This window comes from Lepisma saccharinum, chromosome 12, assembly GCF_977018435.1.
Source record: "Lepisma saccharinum chromosome 12, izLepSacc3.1, whole genome shotgun sequence".
NCBI classification, from domain to species: Eukaryota; Metazoa; Arthropoda; class Insecta; order Zygentoma; family Lepismatidae; genus Lepisma; species Lepisma saccharinum.
In genome coordinates, this window is record NC_139240.1 from 53621413 (window position 1) to 53641520 (window position 20108).

The window sequence follows — 20108 nt, forward strand, 5'->3', positions numbered from 1 at the left end:
TGTTTTGTTTAGTGTGAAAAAGCAAGTAATTTGTTTTCTGTTCGTTCAATAGTAATTTGTTACTGTTAGAACCATGATTTCATTTCATCCATTGTTTTTTCAATGTTAGCTTCTAACTCGTTCACATCATTTCCCTTTACTATTGCGCTAGTATCGTCTGCGTACAACAAAATCTTTGTATTTTGTATATTTAAAGGTAATCATTTATGTACAAAAGAAAAAGTAGCGGGCATAATATTGATCCTTGAGGAACCCCATATTTTAACGTCTTTAGAGTGGATTTGTATCTTCTTACGTTTCCTTCTCTTTCGTGGCTAATTTCAACACATTGCATTGTGTTTGATAAGTATGATTTCATAATTTCAAGCGCGTTGCCCCTTATCCCATAGTGTTCCATTTTAGAGATCAATATTTTGTGGTTTACCAAATCAAAGGCTTTGTCAAGTCGAAAAATATTGTGCTCTTTCCCACTTAGTCCGTTTCGCGCTTAATCCCTTTCGTGGTTATTCCACCGCCCCGTCACGGACACTGAATATTCTTTCAGGAACGACACTGAGGCAGATTCCTTGGATTCGGCGAAATCTGGAGTCCAGCTTTGTCCCACTCGCAGTCAATGCACTGTTGCAATGTGTACGCCGATCAATCTATGACGAGTTTGTCGTATGGCAGGTGAGCGATGCATCCATCCTTTCATGCTTGCATCAAATGAGGTTTCAGCTTTTCCCTCGTTCTTTGCACACCGTCCGAATAATGTTCCGATACTGTCGCTTTTTATAAAAGTTGAGAGCACAACGATCGGCCTTCTCCCACGCAGTCTGCCAATTCTGTGAGCTCTCTCCACCATATCTGGGGAAATATTCACGTCCGTCTTGTTCTTGATGAGAGCAATCATTTTTTCTTCCGATTCTTCCCAGCTTTCATTTTTTTCCTTGTTTTCTTCCACGCCGTAAAATATGATATTGTTTCTTTTTGACTACCCTTCGAGGTAGTCTACCTTTTCACGCAAGGACAGGTTGTTTTTCCTCAGTTGCTCGACGTCTCATTTCGCCTCCACCACTTGATTTTCGAGAGCGGAGATTTTTCCAATCGCGTTTTTTTTTTAAGCTCCATCCGGAAATGCCTTATCTCTCCCTTGAGGTCCGCCTGTCCATCCTTCAGGTCTTGCAGCATCTTCATGATGTCGTCCATCTCGGGGCTTGGATTTGCTTCAATCCCCTGTGCCAGGAGCAGCATGATTATAACGACTGCATTTATAAAAAATACTTACCACTGAAATGATATTCCGATCCATTTCCACCTTTCTTTGTCGATGTAACACAGAAAAGTATGCAGAAGCAACCTATGCAGGCTATCCATTGTTCCGTACCAATACCCATTGGGCAACGTTGGGTTTGTAAGAGCGATTTCTTGTACGTCTGCTCCCTACGGTGAACTGATTAGTATAATTATAATGATTTTAATTTAAACATAATTATTATTATTTTGTGACACTTTGTTCGGACCCCACTAAATGTATTTCTAGATACGTGCCTATCTCCAACAGAAGTAAAACTAAGGAATGAGCCTTTTTGTTATTTGTCTTTCAGGAAATTCTTATGGACATGTTAACCCATTCTATCCTGGTGGACGTGACAGTAGTTTTGCTTTCATGCGTCACAATTGCATACATCTACTTCCAACATGCGTTCCAGTACTGGAAGAGGAGAGGCGTTGCTTATCCAGAACCAACATTTCCGTTTGGAAACATGAAAGACTTCGCCCTTCGAAAACAGAACCTTGGGGTATTCTTCCAGCACTGCTACCAGCAATTTCCTGGAGAGAAGTATATAGGATTTTATCAGCTCCACAAACCTATTCTTTTACTCAAAGATCCAGACATCATAAAGAAGATCCTGGTCACAGACTTCCACAGCTTCCATGATCATAGTTTCGTAATTGACGAGAATCTTGACAAACTCTGGAGCAGAACTCTGATACTTCTTGAAGGTCAAAGGTGGAAACGAATGAGAACGAAGTTGACACCTGCTTTCTCTCCAAGCAAAGTAAAGAGGATGCTTCCACTGATGGATGCGTGTACAAAGAGGCTGCAGATGTATTTGCAAGGTCCAGCCAACAGGAATGAGGATGTCGACGTGAGAGATGTGATTGCAAGATCTACCACTGAGGTTATTGCTTCATGCGCACTTGGTATCGACTGCAACTGTCTCGAGAACCCAAATTCTGAGTTTCGATTACTGGGGAAGAACCTACTGGATCCAAAAGATCTATTTACCAGGATCAAATTTCTCGTGATGATATTCTCACCTCCATTGGCCAGGATGCTGACGTTGAGGTTCATGCCTCAGAAGTTGGAAGATATCTTCCGATGTGCGATCAGGGAGACGATGAGTTACCGGAAGGTGCACAATGTGGTGAGGAATGACTTTGTGGATATTCTGATGCAGCTGAAGAAGGATGGATATGTTGAAGATGAAGATAATTGGAGCAAAGACGATCACAGTATGAAAGACAATCTAACAGGTGAGGATAATTTAACCTTCCTTATTTTATAACTGATGCTGCAAAACTAAATGTTGTACTAGTTGGTCAGTACAGGTTATCATAGATTAACGGTAACTACCAAACTTTTCACAGTATTTCTACCATATTTCCACAACCTTACGCACAGAATGAAGGTACCCAATCTCTGGGGGTATATTACCACGACAATCCTTCCTTCTCGCCAATGACACCTTAGTAAAATTTTCTCTGGCAACTTAACCATTCAAACAGATCGCTCGGTAAAAAAAAATATTAACATCACATGTATAGAGAGTAGTGATGTTTCAGATCAAGTATTACAGATACTTTCCAATAACAAAATTATTTATTATACCACCTCCTAATCTTTTTCCTAATTAAGAAATTAGTGGCCAGAAGATTGTCTTGTTTCTTCAATTAAATTAGAAATGGTGGTTCAAGGGAGGGGAAAATCCAGAGAGGTATTAATTCCTTACTTTTCTATTAAAATTATCAAACGTACGTATTATTAACAGTTTCTAAGATAAATGTGTGGTAACCGTAATATATTTAAAATGCCTCAAGCTAAGTGACGTCATCATGGTTGTTGCATGTCAACGATTATCAATATTTTAAATTCAACTCTCTCTATTGACAACTTGCAAATATAATTGTATTTCTTGTTTATCTTTTAATTAGGTTAAAACCCAGAATACTCATGTATAATGTTAAAATATGTTCACTAGACCGTAAATCAACTAAGTGATATTCAATTCATTAAGGAGCATTTATAAATCTGGTTTAATGTGATGAAATGCGTATTTATCGCATTGTAATACTAATATCCTAATCTAATATATAATGTAAATTTCTTCCGAATTCTGCATGTAATGTTATCTTTCAATATGGCAACTAGTTATATTGTTTGTGACTAATATCTATTCCTAAGTCTACCTAAAGAGAAGAGAAGCATAATATTTTCTTTCTCACCATTTAAGGTTATGAAAAATGTCTAATAACCAACAACAAATCTTAGTCTTTATATTCAGAGAACTATGCTCAGTGGGGTATTTGCAATTTCAATTCATATTCAAACATTCATAAATAACTGTAAGAAAGTCTCAAAATGAAAATATTTTAAGTTAGGAAGTGATTATAGTTAAAATTCTTATCAGGGAGGATTCAAATGGGGTTAGCAGATCACTGCGAGGGAAAAGTAGGACATCCTATCCCAAAATGTAAGACACAAAACATTCGCAGTAAATAATATGCACTAGCAGTTCACATGTTAGTGAATAATGTAAAATTGACACATTTTCAGTTACAAAAAATAATAACTTTTTAAGGATTTCTTAGGTACGAAATGCACAAACTTGTAATCAATAATAAACAATACATTTCTTACCACACGTGTTATCAGTCATATTCCTCGGGGGAGCCAATTTTTCTTAAATTTTCAGATGTAGTCAAATATACTTATGAAACTCAGAAGTTTAAAATTATACTGAACCAGCACCAAACATTTTAAATACTCTATGAGAAATGTCTTTCTTTCATCAGTACATTGTGCTGACATTCATGAAAATACTCTCTCAGCATTTGCATTAAAACATGAAACAGCAAACAAATATTTAGCAATTAATATGACTTAAAATAATATAAAACATAATGTCCTTAACATAACTCCCAGAAGTTTCATTTTGGAGGCTTAAAATTCAATAACTTTTGTTCTGTATTAATCTTTGTTCTGGCACCACTTTTTTTGCAGTGTATGAATCAAAATTCATTTCACTATTGAGTGTGCGAGTGGAGTCCACAGAACTTTTTCAACCGAAACATATTTTTATGATTCAAATTATGTGACGCTCAAAATGTAAGACATTTGTAATTTTTTTTTTTAAATTCCTCCCGGACGGCAGATATTAGGCTGAAATGTAGGACATGTCCGGGAAAAAGAGGACGTTTGGGAACACATCAAGGTCTTTAAGTGCGTCATTGGCTAAGTTCACTTTGTCTTATTTGATACCTAGGTAGTGTAGAAACCTATGTCGTTAATTTCAAACTTTACAGATGACGATATAATAGCCCAAGCCCTCGTGTTCTTCATCGCTGGTTTTGAAACGTCATCCACGACGATCAGCATGGCACTCTATGAGCTGGCTCTCAATCCATCATACCAGGAGGAGCTACAGGAAGAAATAGACACGGTCCTGGCGAAACACAACGGAAACATCACCTTCGAAGCTATCCAGGAAATGTCATATCTAGATATGGTTGTTCAAGGTAAGGAAAAGTATTTTAATTTTGGTCGATCTAAAAAATGATGTAATTTTCTTCTAGCCGAATATTTCAGGAATACGCTAATATGGAGATGAGTTTCTGTTTCTAGTTTACTAATTAATTATAGTTTGCTTCTTTTACCTTCATACAAGTTACAATAGCTGCATCAATTTTGCCAAATACACAAGTATTTATTTATTTATAATTGAGCGCAACAGGTTTAGGCCTACACCAATTTACAGAGTTCATATTGTAATAGTACAATTTCTTATACAATACATAGATTAACAATACTGTAGAGTTTCATAACATATTTGCATCGATTTTTCTAGCCAATTTATTCATAACTGTTTTCTTTAATTGGGAATATAACATTGCGAACAAATCGATGCTTTTATTATCTTTCTCCATAGCATTGTAGACCGCACTCATTCACCAAATAGGTGACCTTTTCATGATATTTGTTCGCGCTTTGCTCACATACAAGGTTCCATGCTTGGGTCGTGTTTTAATGTTCGTAATACGTATTTCGAATTGTGAAAGCCACAGAGGAGATCGAAGTTTGGCGTTAAAGATTTTCCAAAGTAGCATAAGGTCTCGTGCCGTTCTTGTGGTGGAGTTTGTCCATATGGAATTGCTCCATTAGGTTAGGATGTGATTAGAACTTAAGGTATTCACCTTCCAGTTTGAATTTCATGTATCGCAATAATTTTGACTGTACCCGTTCTAAATTTGCGGTATATTTTTGAACTTCTGTGTTCCATATGACAGAGCCAAATTCGAGTTTTGTACTCAGTATAGAATAATATAATACTTTTAGTGTGTGTGTACTTCTGAAGCCCCTGCCCGTGCGAATAATAAATCCAACAAGCTTGCGGACTTCGCTTATTACGAGGATAGGCGAACGTTAATTTAGAATCAAAAAGTATTCCTAGATCTCTTGCCTTTTCCGCTTTTTTTTTAGGTTAATATTTATTTTACACTGATAATCTATAGGCATCTTTTGCTTGGTGTATGTACTGTACAACTTACTAGATTAAAAACTCATCGAACATTGTACATCACTGAAAAGCACTGCGCGAATTAAGCTTTTGGCTTTGGGTGAAGGGGCGTATTTGGGATATCATTTCGGGATGCATTTCGGGATGTACGTTTCTTTGGGTATGCAAATTTGTATACGTTACCAGTCAGTAAACTAAACTATTGCCTTGCATTGGTTATAACCTGTCAATTATTCTTATAATAATGTAATTTAGAAACACACATTCTAACGAAACCCCAACTGTTGCACAAAAAGACCTATTGAAATAGTAACACTGCAAACTTGACCAAATATCTATTGCCAAGTTCAAACTTCACGCACATCTAACCTATCCTACCTACAAGTTTCTTGTGAATACTTTAATACATGCACAATATGAGCACTATGCCATGAGAACTGTAGCTGCTGTCTCGGCTAAGCGAGGTCAGTCAGTTGCAGAATGGTGACCTCCTTTAAGCCACAAGGCTCAATACTTTTCGGCAGGGAAATTTTTGATGACTGAACCATTAATGAACATCAATGATTCTTCAATTGTGATTTTTACATAGTTATTAAATGGTACACTATTAATATATGGTTTCAATTTGATTTCCTTTGAGGGGGATAAAAACATCCCTGCACAGGGGATACCACTTTTTGTGAGGGGAAAATCCCCGGCATCTCCCTCCCCCCCCCCGTTAATTCGCACACTGACGAACAGTACATATTGAATTTACAAGGAAAAATATAGGTAAAATTAATTTAAAGTAAGTCTCGATCCTTTCTTGGTGATGAATGATCAACAGATTCTCTCGAGCTATCGGACAGAGAGTTGTGGAAAGGATTGCAAGCTTTGGAGAGCTAACTTCAATCTCATTCTTGAAGGTAGAAGATCAGTGACGTTAGCTCCCGAAAGTTTGGAAACCTTTCGACAACTCACCTGGTCGACAGCCCGAGAGAATCTTTTCACAAAATCACTTTTGCTGGTGCAGAGAATTCGCGATTAAAATTACCACCTGAGCGCTAGTGTCGCTTCCAATATGGCCGCTCCATGTAGGATAAATCTTTGTTTGCATTCAGCAGCAATACGAAACAGCAGCGTGTTGTCATGGCTGGTATGGTAGAAAACGTTTAAATTACGCGACATTTTTAAATTTTGAGAATGCGATGTGAATTCCAGGAAATCTAACGAAGGTGAAACTGAGCTGAGAACGAAGAATTTAATTATGATAGGCAAAAATAACATGAAAAACTAATGTATACGCACTGGTTCATCAAAGCAGTGCTGTATCATCTGCACCTCATGTTGTAACTTGGGTTCTCGGAAGGCAGGAGAAAATTACGAACGTATCGTTGCAGTTCTTTCTCGAAAGTGAAAGGCTGGTTTAATAATAATATGTCACGATTTTATGACCAGGCTATCCTAAAACTGAAGAAGAACATCGTTCTGGATGAAACAGCAACATTAGCATTTCCATTTTCTCTTTCTGGTTACATTTGACATTAGTTCATTCTCCAACTATTTTCATATTCTCTCTTAATCGACTTGCACCTGTTCCAAATTCCACACATACATAATACATGGATGCATTGGGCGAGACGCTTCATAAGTTTTCGAAAAATAAAATAGTTTTATTTATAAAGTACAATTTAAAACTTTACTTTCATGGTAATATGTATTTCTCTCTCGAAAAATATAGTGAACAGATTCGTGCATTCTTCGTAATTTTCTTGCTAAATTACAGTGTTATTCCCCATGCCATTCTTCTGTCAATCAATTATGTTTTCCCTGATGTATTCACAAATTTCATTGTGTTGATTTCACGGGGTGGAAACACATGAAAACTTTCCATTTGTTCTGACCCATAAAACGATTTAGAGCAAAAAAAACCTGAACAGTAGACCTTAGTCTTTCGCATATTATCCATGCTTTAAACGGCTTCAATACAATGTATCCTACATAGAGTAGTCAGTTCTTGAAAATCCCACCAGATGGCATATTGGTTAATTTTAATCGCGAATAGTCACAAGGTCGGATTTAGGGTAGCCACCAGCGATCCCGCGTTAAGCCTAGCTTACCCGTGCATTACGAGAAACGTACTTACCTGAGGAGGGGGAATGGGGTCACAGGCCCACACGTTATTTATCATTAAAATTCAAGAAACCATTTTGTTATTTAATCACTGCTTCCTTTGTTGATTATAATATATATATATATATCATCGTGAAGTTCCTGAGATACCAAACTCGGGAGCACGTGTGGAGAGCCAAGAGGAAACTCAAAGGAAGCGGCCTCCTGATAACAGAATCCCTGACGGCAACGAGGCAGCAACTTCTCCGCCGCGCCAAGGAGACGTTCGGGGTGAAGAGCTGCTGGACGTCCGATGGCCGGATCATCATCCAGCAACGGCAGGACAAGAATCAACACAGCTCGCGAGTTCGAATCTCTCCTACAGCGCTAAGGTGAAGCAGCAAACTGCAACGACGGAAGCGAAACGAAAGAGAACGAAGGACATCTCATAAATCGCCACCAAATGTACTGGATCTCTGAGTTTATGTACTGTGTTTGCATGCGTGTGTTCTTCTGTGTTTTCGTACTTAAGTGTATGTGTTTATGTGTGTGTGTGTATTTTAATCATATTTCAAGTGTTTATGTCGAGTGTGTGTGCGTTCATGTCAAATCTGTGCAAGTGTTAAAAGTAACATGCGGGCGTTCTCCAGTTTATTTTGGTCATCCACTTCAATACATGCAGCAAGAGAATCCTTGTTTCAGTACTGGTAAGTCCAATAACATATCTTATTTTCACTCCCGGACCAGCCTAGTTGTTTTTGTAACTATTTTAAAGAGATGGCAACACTAAGCCCAACCACGGCCTATTTTATGAAGCTATGCCAAATGGAAGTCGAGTCCAGCGCCCAACCCTCTGCCGACCCTCCCTCGCTTTCTCTCCCCCATTCCCACCCTGCTGTAAAGGTACTGAAGGAGGAGCTAGCCAAACACCCAAGGGCATTCCACGCAGCGCACGTCAACTGTCAGAGTCTTTTGTCCCACTACGACGAATTCCTAACTATTTTTGCCCCTCTTTCTTGCGATGCAATTCTAGTGTCTGAGAGCTGGCTTGTTTCATCGATCCCAGATCACCTGGTCAGCATGCAGGGATACAGGCTTTATCGTTGCGACAGGATAAACAAAAGAGGCGAAGGCTGTGCAATATATGTAAAAGAAAACATTCCCGTCAAAATCCTCTCTCGTTCGCAAGGAGAATACTCGAGTAGTTCGGAATATTTGATCCTTGAACTAAATGTAAACAACCAAAAAATCCTCCTCAGCGGAGTGTATCGACCCCCGAAAACTGATTTTGAAAATTTCGAAAAAGAAATATCTAATTTTTTACCGATATACGAAAATTGTATTATCCTTGGTGACGTAAATTTCGACCTCCAAACCGGAAGTACGAAATTACAAAGACACCATATCGTCTCTCAACCTATCGGCCTGTTCGTTAAAAGCCACACATCGTTCTCATCAAAGTGAAACGCTTATTGACCATATATTAACAACCAACCCACTAAAAATTCTAAATTTCGGACAATTTCCAGTCCCATGCATATCGAAGCACGATCTTATTTTTCTTTCCTATTCTCTGAAGACATATAAATATAAACCAAAAGTAATCTCCTTCAGAGATTTTAAACGGCTTGATATTCGAGCCCTGAATATTGAAGCAGGAAACATGCCATGGCACCTCGTGTCCTCTTTTCAAACAGTTGACGAGAAAGTGAATCTCTTAAACTCCCTCATCCTTCATATTTACAACAAGCACGCGCCCGTGAAAAGAAAAAGAGTTTCGAGACCTCCCAGCCCGTGGATCACCCCCGAGATTCTTCAGCTGATGTCCCGTAGGGATGCAGCTTACAGGCGGTATAAGTTCACACTCAAAGCAAACCTGGAATCAGTACACGATTATTTCGAAGAATACCGCATTCTTCGGAATCGGTGCACGCAGGAAATACGAAAGAGAAAGTTTTGCTTTGCGGGACAACTATTAAACTACAGATCGCAGCCGAAATCGCTGTGGAATAAACTTAAAATGTTCGGCGTTGGGAAAAAATATGATAGTAATGAAATTGTTGGCATCTCCACAGAAGAACTAAATGGCCACTTGCAAAACGTATCAGGTATAAATCCTGAAATTAAGAAACGTACAATCGACTCCATAAGTGTTCATAAAAGCAACAACAACAATAGTTTCGATTTCTCTTTTATAACGCATGAAAAGGTCCAAACTACAATTAATAAAATCAAATCCAATGCAACCGGAGCAGACGAAATTTCTATTAACATGTTAAAGTATATCGCTACCCACATCTCACCCGCAATTGCAGATATTTTCAACACATCCCTGTACACTGGCACATTCCCAAGCATTTGGAAACTCGCTCACATACGCCCCCTGGCTAAAATCACCAACCCAGTAAGAGCTGAAGATTTTCGACCGATCAGTATTCTCCCAACTTTGTCAAAAGTATTTGAAAACATCGTTCACGAGCAAATTTTTAACTACACTGGTCAAAAAAAAATAGGGGAGCAAGCAAGAAATCCCAAAACCAAAGTTGGTAAGTCAAAAGTAGCAATGTATTTTGATTAGGTGAGTGTGTCCTCAACCAGTACAATACATATCTATTGAGTCATTAGCACAACAGAGTTCTAGGGGTGATTTCTGCAAGGTACTGCACAAAATCAGGAGAACAGCACGGTGATAAGACAACAGAAATGGACAGATACGCAACAGATCCATACCTCTAATAAGGCGTGTGGTCGCCATGAACTGCTATGACAGCTGCACATATGTTTTGCATGGAACCAACAAGGTTATCAACAACAGCCTGTGGGATATTCACCCATTCCTCCAGAAGGGCCATTTCCAACTGTTGCAGAGTTGTAGGCGGCGCTGGCCGAGCAGCAATGCGTCTTCCGAGTGTGTCCCACACATGTTCAATGGGATTCTACTTTGGGGAGGACCCTGGCCATACCATTCGTTCGATACACTCATCCCGTAGCATGGCGTCAACCAGACGTGCTCGGTGAGGTCGGGCATTATCGTCCACAAAAATGAAACGATCACCGATATCTGCAGCCATTGGGACAACATGAGGCCTGAGAATCTCATCCCGGTACCGTAAGGCTGTCAAAGTACCGTTCCGGATAATGTGCAGGGGGGTACGTCGACCAACACTGATCCCTGCCCATACCATTAAGCCACCGCCACCATACTGAGACACTTCGCGCACATGTGCCGGATAATTGCTAGTCCCACGTTCACTCCAGATGAGAATGCGTCGATTATCTGACTGGAGACTGAAACGCGACTCATCCGAGAAGAGAACTGAACTCCACTCTCCATGTCCCCACTCACGATGTTCCACAGCCCACTGTCTGCGGGCCCTACGGTGTTGGGCATTCAGAGGGACACACACCATTGATCTTCTTGCATAAAGACCCCTTTCCCGCAGGCGATTTCGTACAGTTTGGCCCGAGACTCTTCGTCCTGTTGCCAAAACAAGGCCGCGTTGCAAGTCAGTTGCAGTTTGCTGCCTATTCCTGCGAGCCGACAATGCTAAGTACCGGTCTTCCCTAACTGTTGTTGACCGTGGGCGACCTTGCCCAGGCCTCCTTCGTACTGTACCTGTCTGTTGAAATCGTGTCCACAACCTGGAAATGACACTGCGTAACACACCAAGGGCTGCAGCCAACTCACGTTGTGTTTGCCCTGCTTCCATCCTCCCAATGGCTCTCCATGCGCTAGATTCCCCTAAATCGTGTTGTTCTGCCATCGTTCCTATTCAACACTACTCAACTGAATCCCACCTGCACTTACCGTCTGCCAGCACCACACAACCGGTGTCCCCAAGTGACCTAGTGATTGCTTCTCATATCACAAATTCTGCCACGTACCTTATGGTGTCACTAGAGAGCTCTTCATGCTGATGATTCATCACAGATGAATTGTACTGGTTGAGGACACACTCACTTCATCAACATACATTGCTACTTTTGACTTTCCAACTTTGGTTTTGGGATTTCTTGCTTGCTCCCCTAATTGTTTTGACCAGTGTATGTGCAATCGAAAAAATTGTTAAACCCCTTCCAGTCCGGTTTCCACCCACATCACAGCACCAGCACAGCGCTCATTAAAGTGATGGATGATGTAAGGTCGGCGATGGATAAGAGATATTTGACGATGCTAGTTCTCCTCGATTACAGGAAAGCCTTCCAAACCGTAGACCACGATATCCTTCTGGCGAAATTGTCATTTTATTTCAACTTTTCCCAACCCGCTGTTGACTGGGCTCGCTCATATTTAGCAGCCAGACAGCAACGCACATTCGTTTCTGACAATAAGTCGTCGTGGCTGCCGACGAATTGCGGTGTACCCCAAGGTAGCGTCCTGTCTCCGCTGCTGTTCTCCATGTACGTAAATGATATATCTCGAAACTTTCAATCGACAAATTTACCATCTGTACGCTGATGACGTCCATTGTTATTTGTCGTTCCCTAAAACAAGCATCAATATGGCCATCAAAGCCCTAAACGATGATATTATGAACGTCTGCAAGTGGTCTCAGACAAACGGTCTGCGAGTAAATGCTGAGAAAACGAAATGTATTTTAATTGGCTCACGTCAGCTCATTTCCACAACAGAGAAGTCCTCCATCCCTGACATTCTTGTCGAAGGAAACCCCATTTCGTTGTCGCTTTCGGTCAAAGACCTGGGAGTCGTTGTGGACGAAAACCTCACTTGGAGTGACCATGTGAAGGCCATATGTAAAAAATCCTACGCAGCATTACACTCGCTGTACCGCCCTAAAAATATTTTACCACAAGAAGTAAAAAAAACACTCGTGGAGTCGTTAGTTCTGTCTCATATAGACTACTGTGATTTGACATATATTGACCTCAACGGTGAACTAGCAAGACGTCTACAGCGAATACAAAATGCATGTGTGCGCTACATTTATAATATCAAATTTTTTGACCACCTGACCCCGGCTTTCAAGGACCTAGGCTGGTTCGACCTTTCCACTCGCCGCCGCTTTCACGCTCTTACAGCGCTCTACAAAATAGTAAACTCACGAGAGCCGTCCTACCTACTTTCTCGATTTCAACCCCACACACCTTTGCCACCCGTTCGAGAGACAACTCTCTGCTGGCCATTCCCTCCCACAAGACAACGTTTTATGGAAATTCCTTAACGGTCACTGCTACCAGAGCGTGGAACGACCTCCCCAACGACATAAGAAACTCTTCTTCTCTTCTCCAATTCAAATCAAAATTAACAAATCATCTTCTGGAGTCAACTTACCAGAACTGAAAACAGGGAAATAAAATTAAACCTTCGTGTAAACTGGTAGGACCAACACCCACCGACTTTATCCGTAATTTCACTATGTTTGTTGCGTGTGGGTTTATGTTTTACGTGTATTTTTTTTTACTTAGTGAGTTTATGTTTTACGTGTATTTTTTTTACTTAGTGTGTATGTATTTTTGTCTTTACTTTTTATGTTTTTTGCGTCTTTCTCTTTTATTTTTTCTTGTGTTTTTCTTTTTTTTGGTATCTCAATGTTCTTAGTTTTTTATAGATTTCATTTCTTGGTATCTTAAATATTTAGTTTTTTATATATTTAACATACAGTTAGCTATAAAAATCAATTTATAAAATGTAATGTAGAGATGGTTAAGTGGAAGAAAAGGCTTGTGCCTTAACTTCGCCATCCAAAACAAGGAATAAATAAAAAATAAATAAATATATATATATATATATATATATATATGTAAAGTATATATGCTGTTATTTATTAATTATATAATAATTACAGAAAATAACCATCATTAATAAGAAATAATGACCTGTTATTGCATGAATGTAACACACATATTTTACCATTCACTAAAACTCACAAAAACCATAACAATTTTTCATTAATGCTTTTTTTGTTTATAGAGGTGCAGTTGTTTATTAATTATAAAAATTACAAAAAAATACCATCATTACCAACCAATTATACACTTTCATTGGCATGAGTGGATCGGTCGTATGACGCGCCTTTAAACATGGCGTCTGATAGACCCACTTATTGCATCTTGCCTCCTATTTAGATTACATGTACTTTTTATGAACAAAAATAATACAGAAATATTGGGAACAACCTAGGGAACAATGTAATTTATTTTCAATCGTTTATAAAAAAATTTACAGTTGGAAAATTTATAAAGTAAGCTAGGATTACCAATTAAATTTGAGTGTAAAAACCTTAACGGAATTTATAATACATTGTTTGAGTAGTGGGAAAGTATATAGGATAAACCCAGGAAAGGAAGAGCCCCCCTCAAGCAGGTTTGGCTATACTTAAAACTAGCTCAACATGAGCATATGAGCTTTTTGCTCTAGTGTGGAACCCTGCCTAATCCAAGATTTTTGTAAAAATGCCCTCGGGAATTTTTTGTGAAAGGAAGAGCCCCCTCAGATTGATTTGTCTATACTTACAAAAATTGCATCAGCCAGATTTTTGTCCATAAACTTGTCAAAAATTGATATTTTTTTGGCTATACCTGAAATTAAGCCAAAAACCCATACCCACCTATACATATTTACTTCTGGCTTAAGTTTAATTGGATACCAGGTTCAAATTGTTTATCTAATATTAAAACAATGCAATTCTTCTAGAATTGCTCCGTGACTCTCTTATTTTTTATATTATATGTTTGCATGTTTCAAGTAATTCTCCTCTGTGTCAGTGTGTACAATTCCCGACACGGTAGTATTGATTTTTTGCTTTGCATGTTTCTCTTCTGCGCCGGTCCTTACAGAAATTTCCGAGTAATGAAGCTTTGCGTGCAAACAAAAAAAATTGCATCAGCCAGTATTGTGAGAGTGGTTGAGGAGAACAGATGTGTTGATACAGTGCCTCTCATACTTACAGGCCTGTTTGGTTTAAATATATATAATTATTCATATTGAACAATATAAAATCTGATATTTGTTGTAATCCACTCATATTTAGAGTCAAGCTTATATTTGTCCCAGCCTGTTATACAAAAATCAATACATAACAAGGTTATTGCCATTCTAGACATGCATGTTTGTGCAGGTATTTGCGCTGGGTCAATGTGAATGAATATTTATTCTCTTTTTCCACTTGTAGGCTATTGGCTTTACAACCTGTCATAATAAGCATGGAGTTTTGAATTGAACCCCAGGAAATTTTATATAAATACCAAAGCCAAAAATATTAACACACATACACACACACACACACATATATATACACACAAATCACACAGCTAAACCCAACTGATATTTTTTATTCAGTATAAAGTTTTGAATTGAAACCCAGGAAATTGTATATAATAAACAACAGCAAAAATGCCAAATCAAAAATATTGCAATCAGTGCAATAAAAATATATTTAGCTCTAATTGGGCCAGACACCAAAAGATTTGTAACCCAGACAAATACAGAAGCCCCACAAAAATATGCCCCAAATGCAATAGAAAATACAGCATGCAATACTTCACATATACACATAAAGATACTTGCTCTGCACAATCATCAACATTGCCCTCACAACCATCTACATCTGGTCTGAAAAGAAAGCATGAAGCACCTGTTAATGCTGGACCTGCAAAGCAGCCACGCTATGCACCACCCATCCATAGCAGTTTTAATGGCCAATTAAGAGATTATCGGCTTGTATCAGAGCCAAGATGTGGTATTAAGAATTTTTTGAACAATATAAATCCTGATGTGCAGGCAATTCTAAATGCACAAAATGGTTCTTATAAGCTGTCCCTCAAATTGTATACACAATATAAGAAGCCAAATGGCACAAAATTTACACAGCCCCACAAAACAGAAACTGTACCGGTATATTCAAATACAAATTCAGACAAAATAATAAGCAGGTTGATAGATCAATTGAATATTAAACACTCTGAATTTGCAGCAAAAGAGTCTGGATGGAGCCTATGCGGTTCTCCACACAAGTTATATGTTAATATTTCTGAATTCAGCCCATTGCAAGGATCTACATATCTGCCATTACCTGCCAATATTAAAAACAGAAGAGCCGTGGTTAATATTGAAAATAATGATGATAAATGCTTTTTGTGGTGTATATTAACTGCTTTGTATCCAGTTTCAAGGCATCCTGAGAGAATAACTTATTACAAACAATATGAACAGAATTTTAATGAAGCAATGGAGGGTTTAGAATATCCAATATCTGTTCAGAATATTGATAAATTTGAAAAAAAGGCCAGGAATATCAATGGCAAACAATTATCTATTAATGTATTTATTTGTTCCAGTGGCAATTGCTTGATAGAACCTCTCAGAATCAGTACAATTGATGATGAATCTGCAATTCCGATTGATCTGCTCTTAATTGAAGGGGATGGCACATATCATTACACTCTGATACATAATCTTGAAGCTTTAGTGAGAACACAACTAGACAAATCCAATACAATATTCAAGTTGTGCAGAAGATGCTTAGCTGTATTTGATGGTAAAAAAATAATAAAAGGGGTTTGTAAAGTGAATGCAGAAATTGCCAAAAACAAGTTAATTGAGCATCTGAAATACTGTGGGAACCATAAACCTGTTCATATGGTGATGCCTAATCCAAGTGAAAATTGCAAATTCAAAAAATTTGAAGCCTTGTTGGAACACCCAGCATATATTGTCTGTGATTTTGAATCAAACCCCAAACCTCTTGCATTCTGCAATCCAGATCCTGAAGAATCTTCAATTACACCATACCAGCTACATGAACCTTCCAGTTTTTGTTATGTGATTGTACAGGATGGTGTTGTTACTAAAAAAGATTCATACTTGGGGCCAGATGCCATCAAAATATTTGCACATAAAATAGAAAATGAGTGCCGTGACATAGCATCTAATATTTTGTTGAAATCAAAACCCATGTTGCCTTTAACAGAGAAACAGATTGAAGATTTCAACAATGCAGAAAAATGCCCGGTATGTGATTCTGAATTTTCAGATACAAAAATCAAGGTGAAACACCATTCTCATACAGATGGTAAATTCAAAATGGCCCTGTGTAATAGCTGTAATATTAAGATCAAGAGACCAAAATTTGTCCCCATATTTTGCCATGGAGCATCCAATTATGATTTTCATCATCTGATCAGATATGAGGGGTTTGACAAGCAGAATTTAAATATTTTAGCTGAAAATGATGAGAAATATATATCTATTAGCAAAATAATTAAAGTTGATGGTGTTCCTATTCACATAAGATTTCTTGATTCTTACAGAATTTTATCTGCTAGCCTGGCTACACTGGCCACTCAATTATCTGATGATCAATTCAAAATCACACGTGCATTGTTTCCAAATCAGGACCTGAAATTAATTAGGCGGAAGGGTGTATATCCATATGATTATGTCACAGATTTTTCTAAATTTGATGAGTGTTCTTTGCCACCACAAGAAGAGTTTTACAGCAAAATCAGAGGATCTGGAATCACTGATGAAGATTATCACCATGCCCAATTGATGTGGAACAATTTAAAATGCCAGACATTTGGTGATTATCACATGGCATATTTGAAATTTGATGTGACCCTCTTAGCTGATATACTTCAATCATTCAGAAAATCTTCTATGCAAAATTATGAGCTGGACCCAGTGTATTTTTACAGTGCCCCGGGCCTAGCATGGGCTGCAATGTTTTTAAACACTAAAATGCCATTGGATCTGATCCAAGATCAAAATAAGTATCTGTTTATGGAGGAATGTATAAGAGGGGGGGATGGTGTAATGTTCCCAGAGATATGCCAGAGCAAATAACAAATATATGCCTGATTATGATCCAGCACGGCCATCAAATTATATACTGTATGTAGATGCAAACAGCCTCTATGGTCATGCCATGATGCAAAAACTGCCATATGCAGGGCTTGAATGGGTTGAAGATTTCAATATTGAGGATCTTCAGGACTTTGATGACAGTAATTATGGCCTCTTCTTAGAGGTTGATCTGACAATTCCTGATGATTTGCACAATAAATTTTCTGATCTGCCCCCAATTCCTGAGGTTCAGTGCTCACCTGGCTCTAAACAGAAGAAGCTCATGATGACACTGGAGCCAAAACAAGGCTATGTCATATATTACAAAAACCTCCAGTTCCTGATGAAACATGGTGTTCAAGTGACCAAACGTGGCAAAGTTTTGAGGTTCAGGCACTCAGAATGGTTGAAACCATACATTAATACAAATACGGAGCTTCGAACATCTGCAAAGAGCCAATTTGATAAATCTTTGTTTAAATTGATGGTCAATTCTGTATATGGCAAAACAATTGAAAATGTCAGAAAACATACCGATGTTAAAATAATTACTGACCCCAGCCTGAGCAAAAAATTGGTTGCAAAGCCTAATTTCAATTATAGAAGAATTTATGATGAAAATATGGCACTTTTCAACATGAAAAAAACAAAAATTAAGTTTGAAAAACCTATTTATGTAGGGGCTGTAATATTGGAATTGGCCAAATTACATATGTTAATATTGTATTATGATGTGTTGAAACCTTTTTATGGTGATAATATAAAATTGATGTACATGGACACGGATAGTTTTGTTCTTGATATTCAAACAGAAGATGTTTATCAAGATATTTCCCAGCCTGAATTGTTTAAATATTTTGATACCAGTGAACATACAATAATTCAACCCCACAACAAAAAGGTGCCTGGCAAGTTAAAAGATGAGACACTTGGTGATGTTATTGTGGCATTTGCTGGGTTAAGTGCCAAGATGTACAGTTTTATAACATGTAGTGGTGTTGCTGCCAAAAAGGCCAAGGGCATTGGCAAAGTAACTGTGGAAAAAGAGCTTGAATTTGAAGATTATGAAAATTGCATCAAATCCCAGAATTTAATCAAAACATCAGAATCCAGAATTCAGAGTGTGGATCACTTATTGACTTCAAATGTTGTAAGAAAAGTGGCTCTGGACCCACATGATGATAAGAGATGCATTTTATCATGTGGCATACATACTTTACCATGGGGGCATTGTGATTTGAAAAATGGGGATCAATGCCCAATTACAGAGCATGATTTGAAATAAATAAACATGCCTATGAACTTATTTGGGTTCAAAAAACGGGCTATTATGGAACTGCCAACACCACAACCCTCTTCTGATATGATATCTAAACTGAGTGGCTTGTTAATTATTCATCTGAACAGCATATTTACAGATGTTGATGATGAAACAGGCAAAATATTGTACATATTTAACAATAATTTAAATCATTACCAATTACCTGTAGGTGGGCAATTGCAATTTATTACAACTCCTGAGGGTGATGTTAAAATTTCAGTAGGGAGAAATATTTATAGAATTAAGCACTCAAACATGATTTCCGGCACTGTTTATACTGTTTCTGCTGGTGACTGCTTATATATTGAGGTCCCTGGATCATATGACAAGCTTATACCCTTTTTTATAGAATTAAGAATCAGATATTCAATAATAAATAACCACTAAAACAAAAATGCCTAATGATATTTTTGGCCACACAAGACATGAAGATCACAGTGATGAGATTTTGATGCTTGATGTCAGAGTCAAGAAATTAAGAAGTGATTTACAAGCTTTACAAACTACACTCAATGCCAGTCTTCAATTAGAAATTACAAATTTGCAATCACAATGCATGGACCCTCTTCTGAAAATTGATTCTGAACTCAAATTGCTGCTTCAGAAATATACTGATTTGGCCACATTAGATAATTTTCAAAGTTTGGAAGAAGCTGTAGCAGCTCTTCAAGCCAAATTTAAGACCCAGGCTAACAACTCTGAGCAATTGAAACAACAATTGGAAGAGCAAATAAATAATGTCCACACTCACAGTTGAAAAACTTAGACAAAATCAACAAGGGCTACAAGTATCTACTCACTGTAATAGACACATTTTCAAAATTTGCCTGGGCTGTGCCACTCAAATCCAAGACTGGAAAATGTGTTACAGAAGCTTTTAGAACAATCATCAATCAGAGTGGAAGATCCCCGCGCTATTTGCAAACAGATAATGGCAAAGAATTTTATAATTCAGTGTTTCAACAATTTATTAAAAGCCAGGCAATAAAACATTATTCGAGTTACAGTGATCTCAAGGCCTCAATTGTAGAGAGATTCAACAGAACCTTAAAAAATCTTATGTATAAACAATTTACACTTCAAGGTAATTAATTATAAATGGATTAATATT

The 20108-nt window shown here is 38.0% G+C and overlaps 1 protein-coding gene across 1 annotated transcript in view; it reads left to right on the forward strand.

Moving 5' to 3' along the window:
* Window positions 1-20108, forward strand: part of LOC145996335 (uncharacterized) — a 94738-nt gene that overhangs the window by 20935 nt on the left and 53695 nt on the right. The window contains exons 2-3 of the mRNA XM_083132766.1: window positions 1587-2520; window positions 4570-4782. Of these exons, the coding sequence (XP_082988892.1) occupies window positions 1596-2520; window positions 4570-4782 (1138 nt within the window). The 5' untranslated portion in view covers window positions 1587-1595. The remainder of the gene's footprint in view (window positions 1-1586; window positions 2521-4569; window positions 4783-20108) is intronic.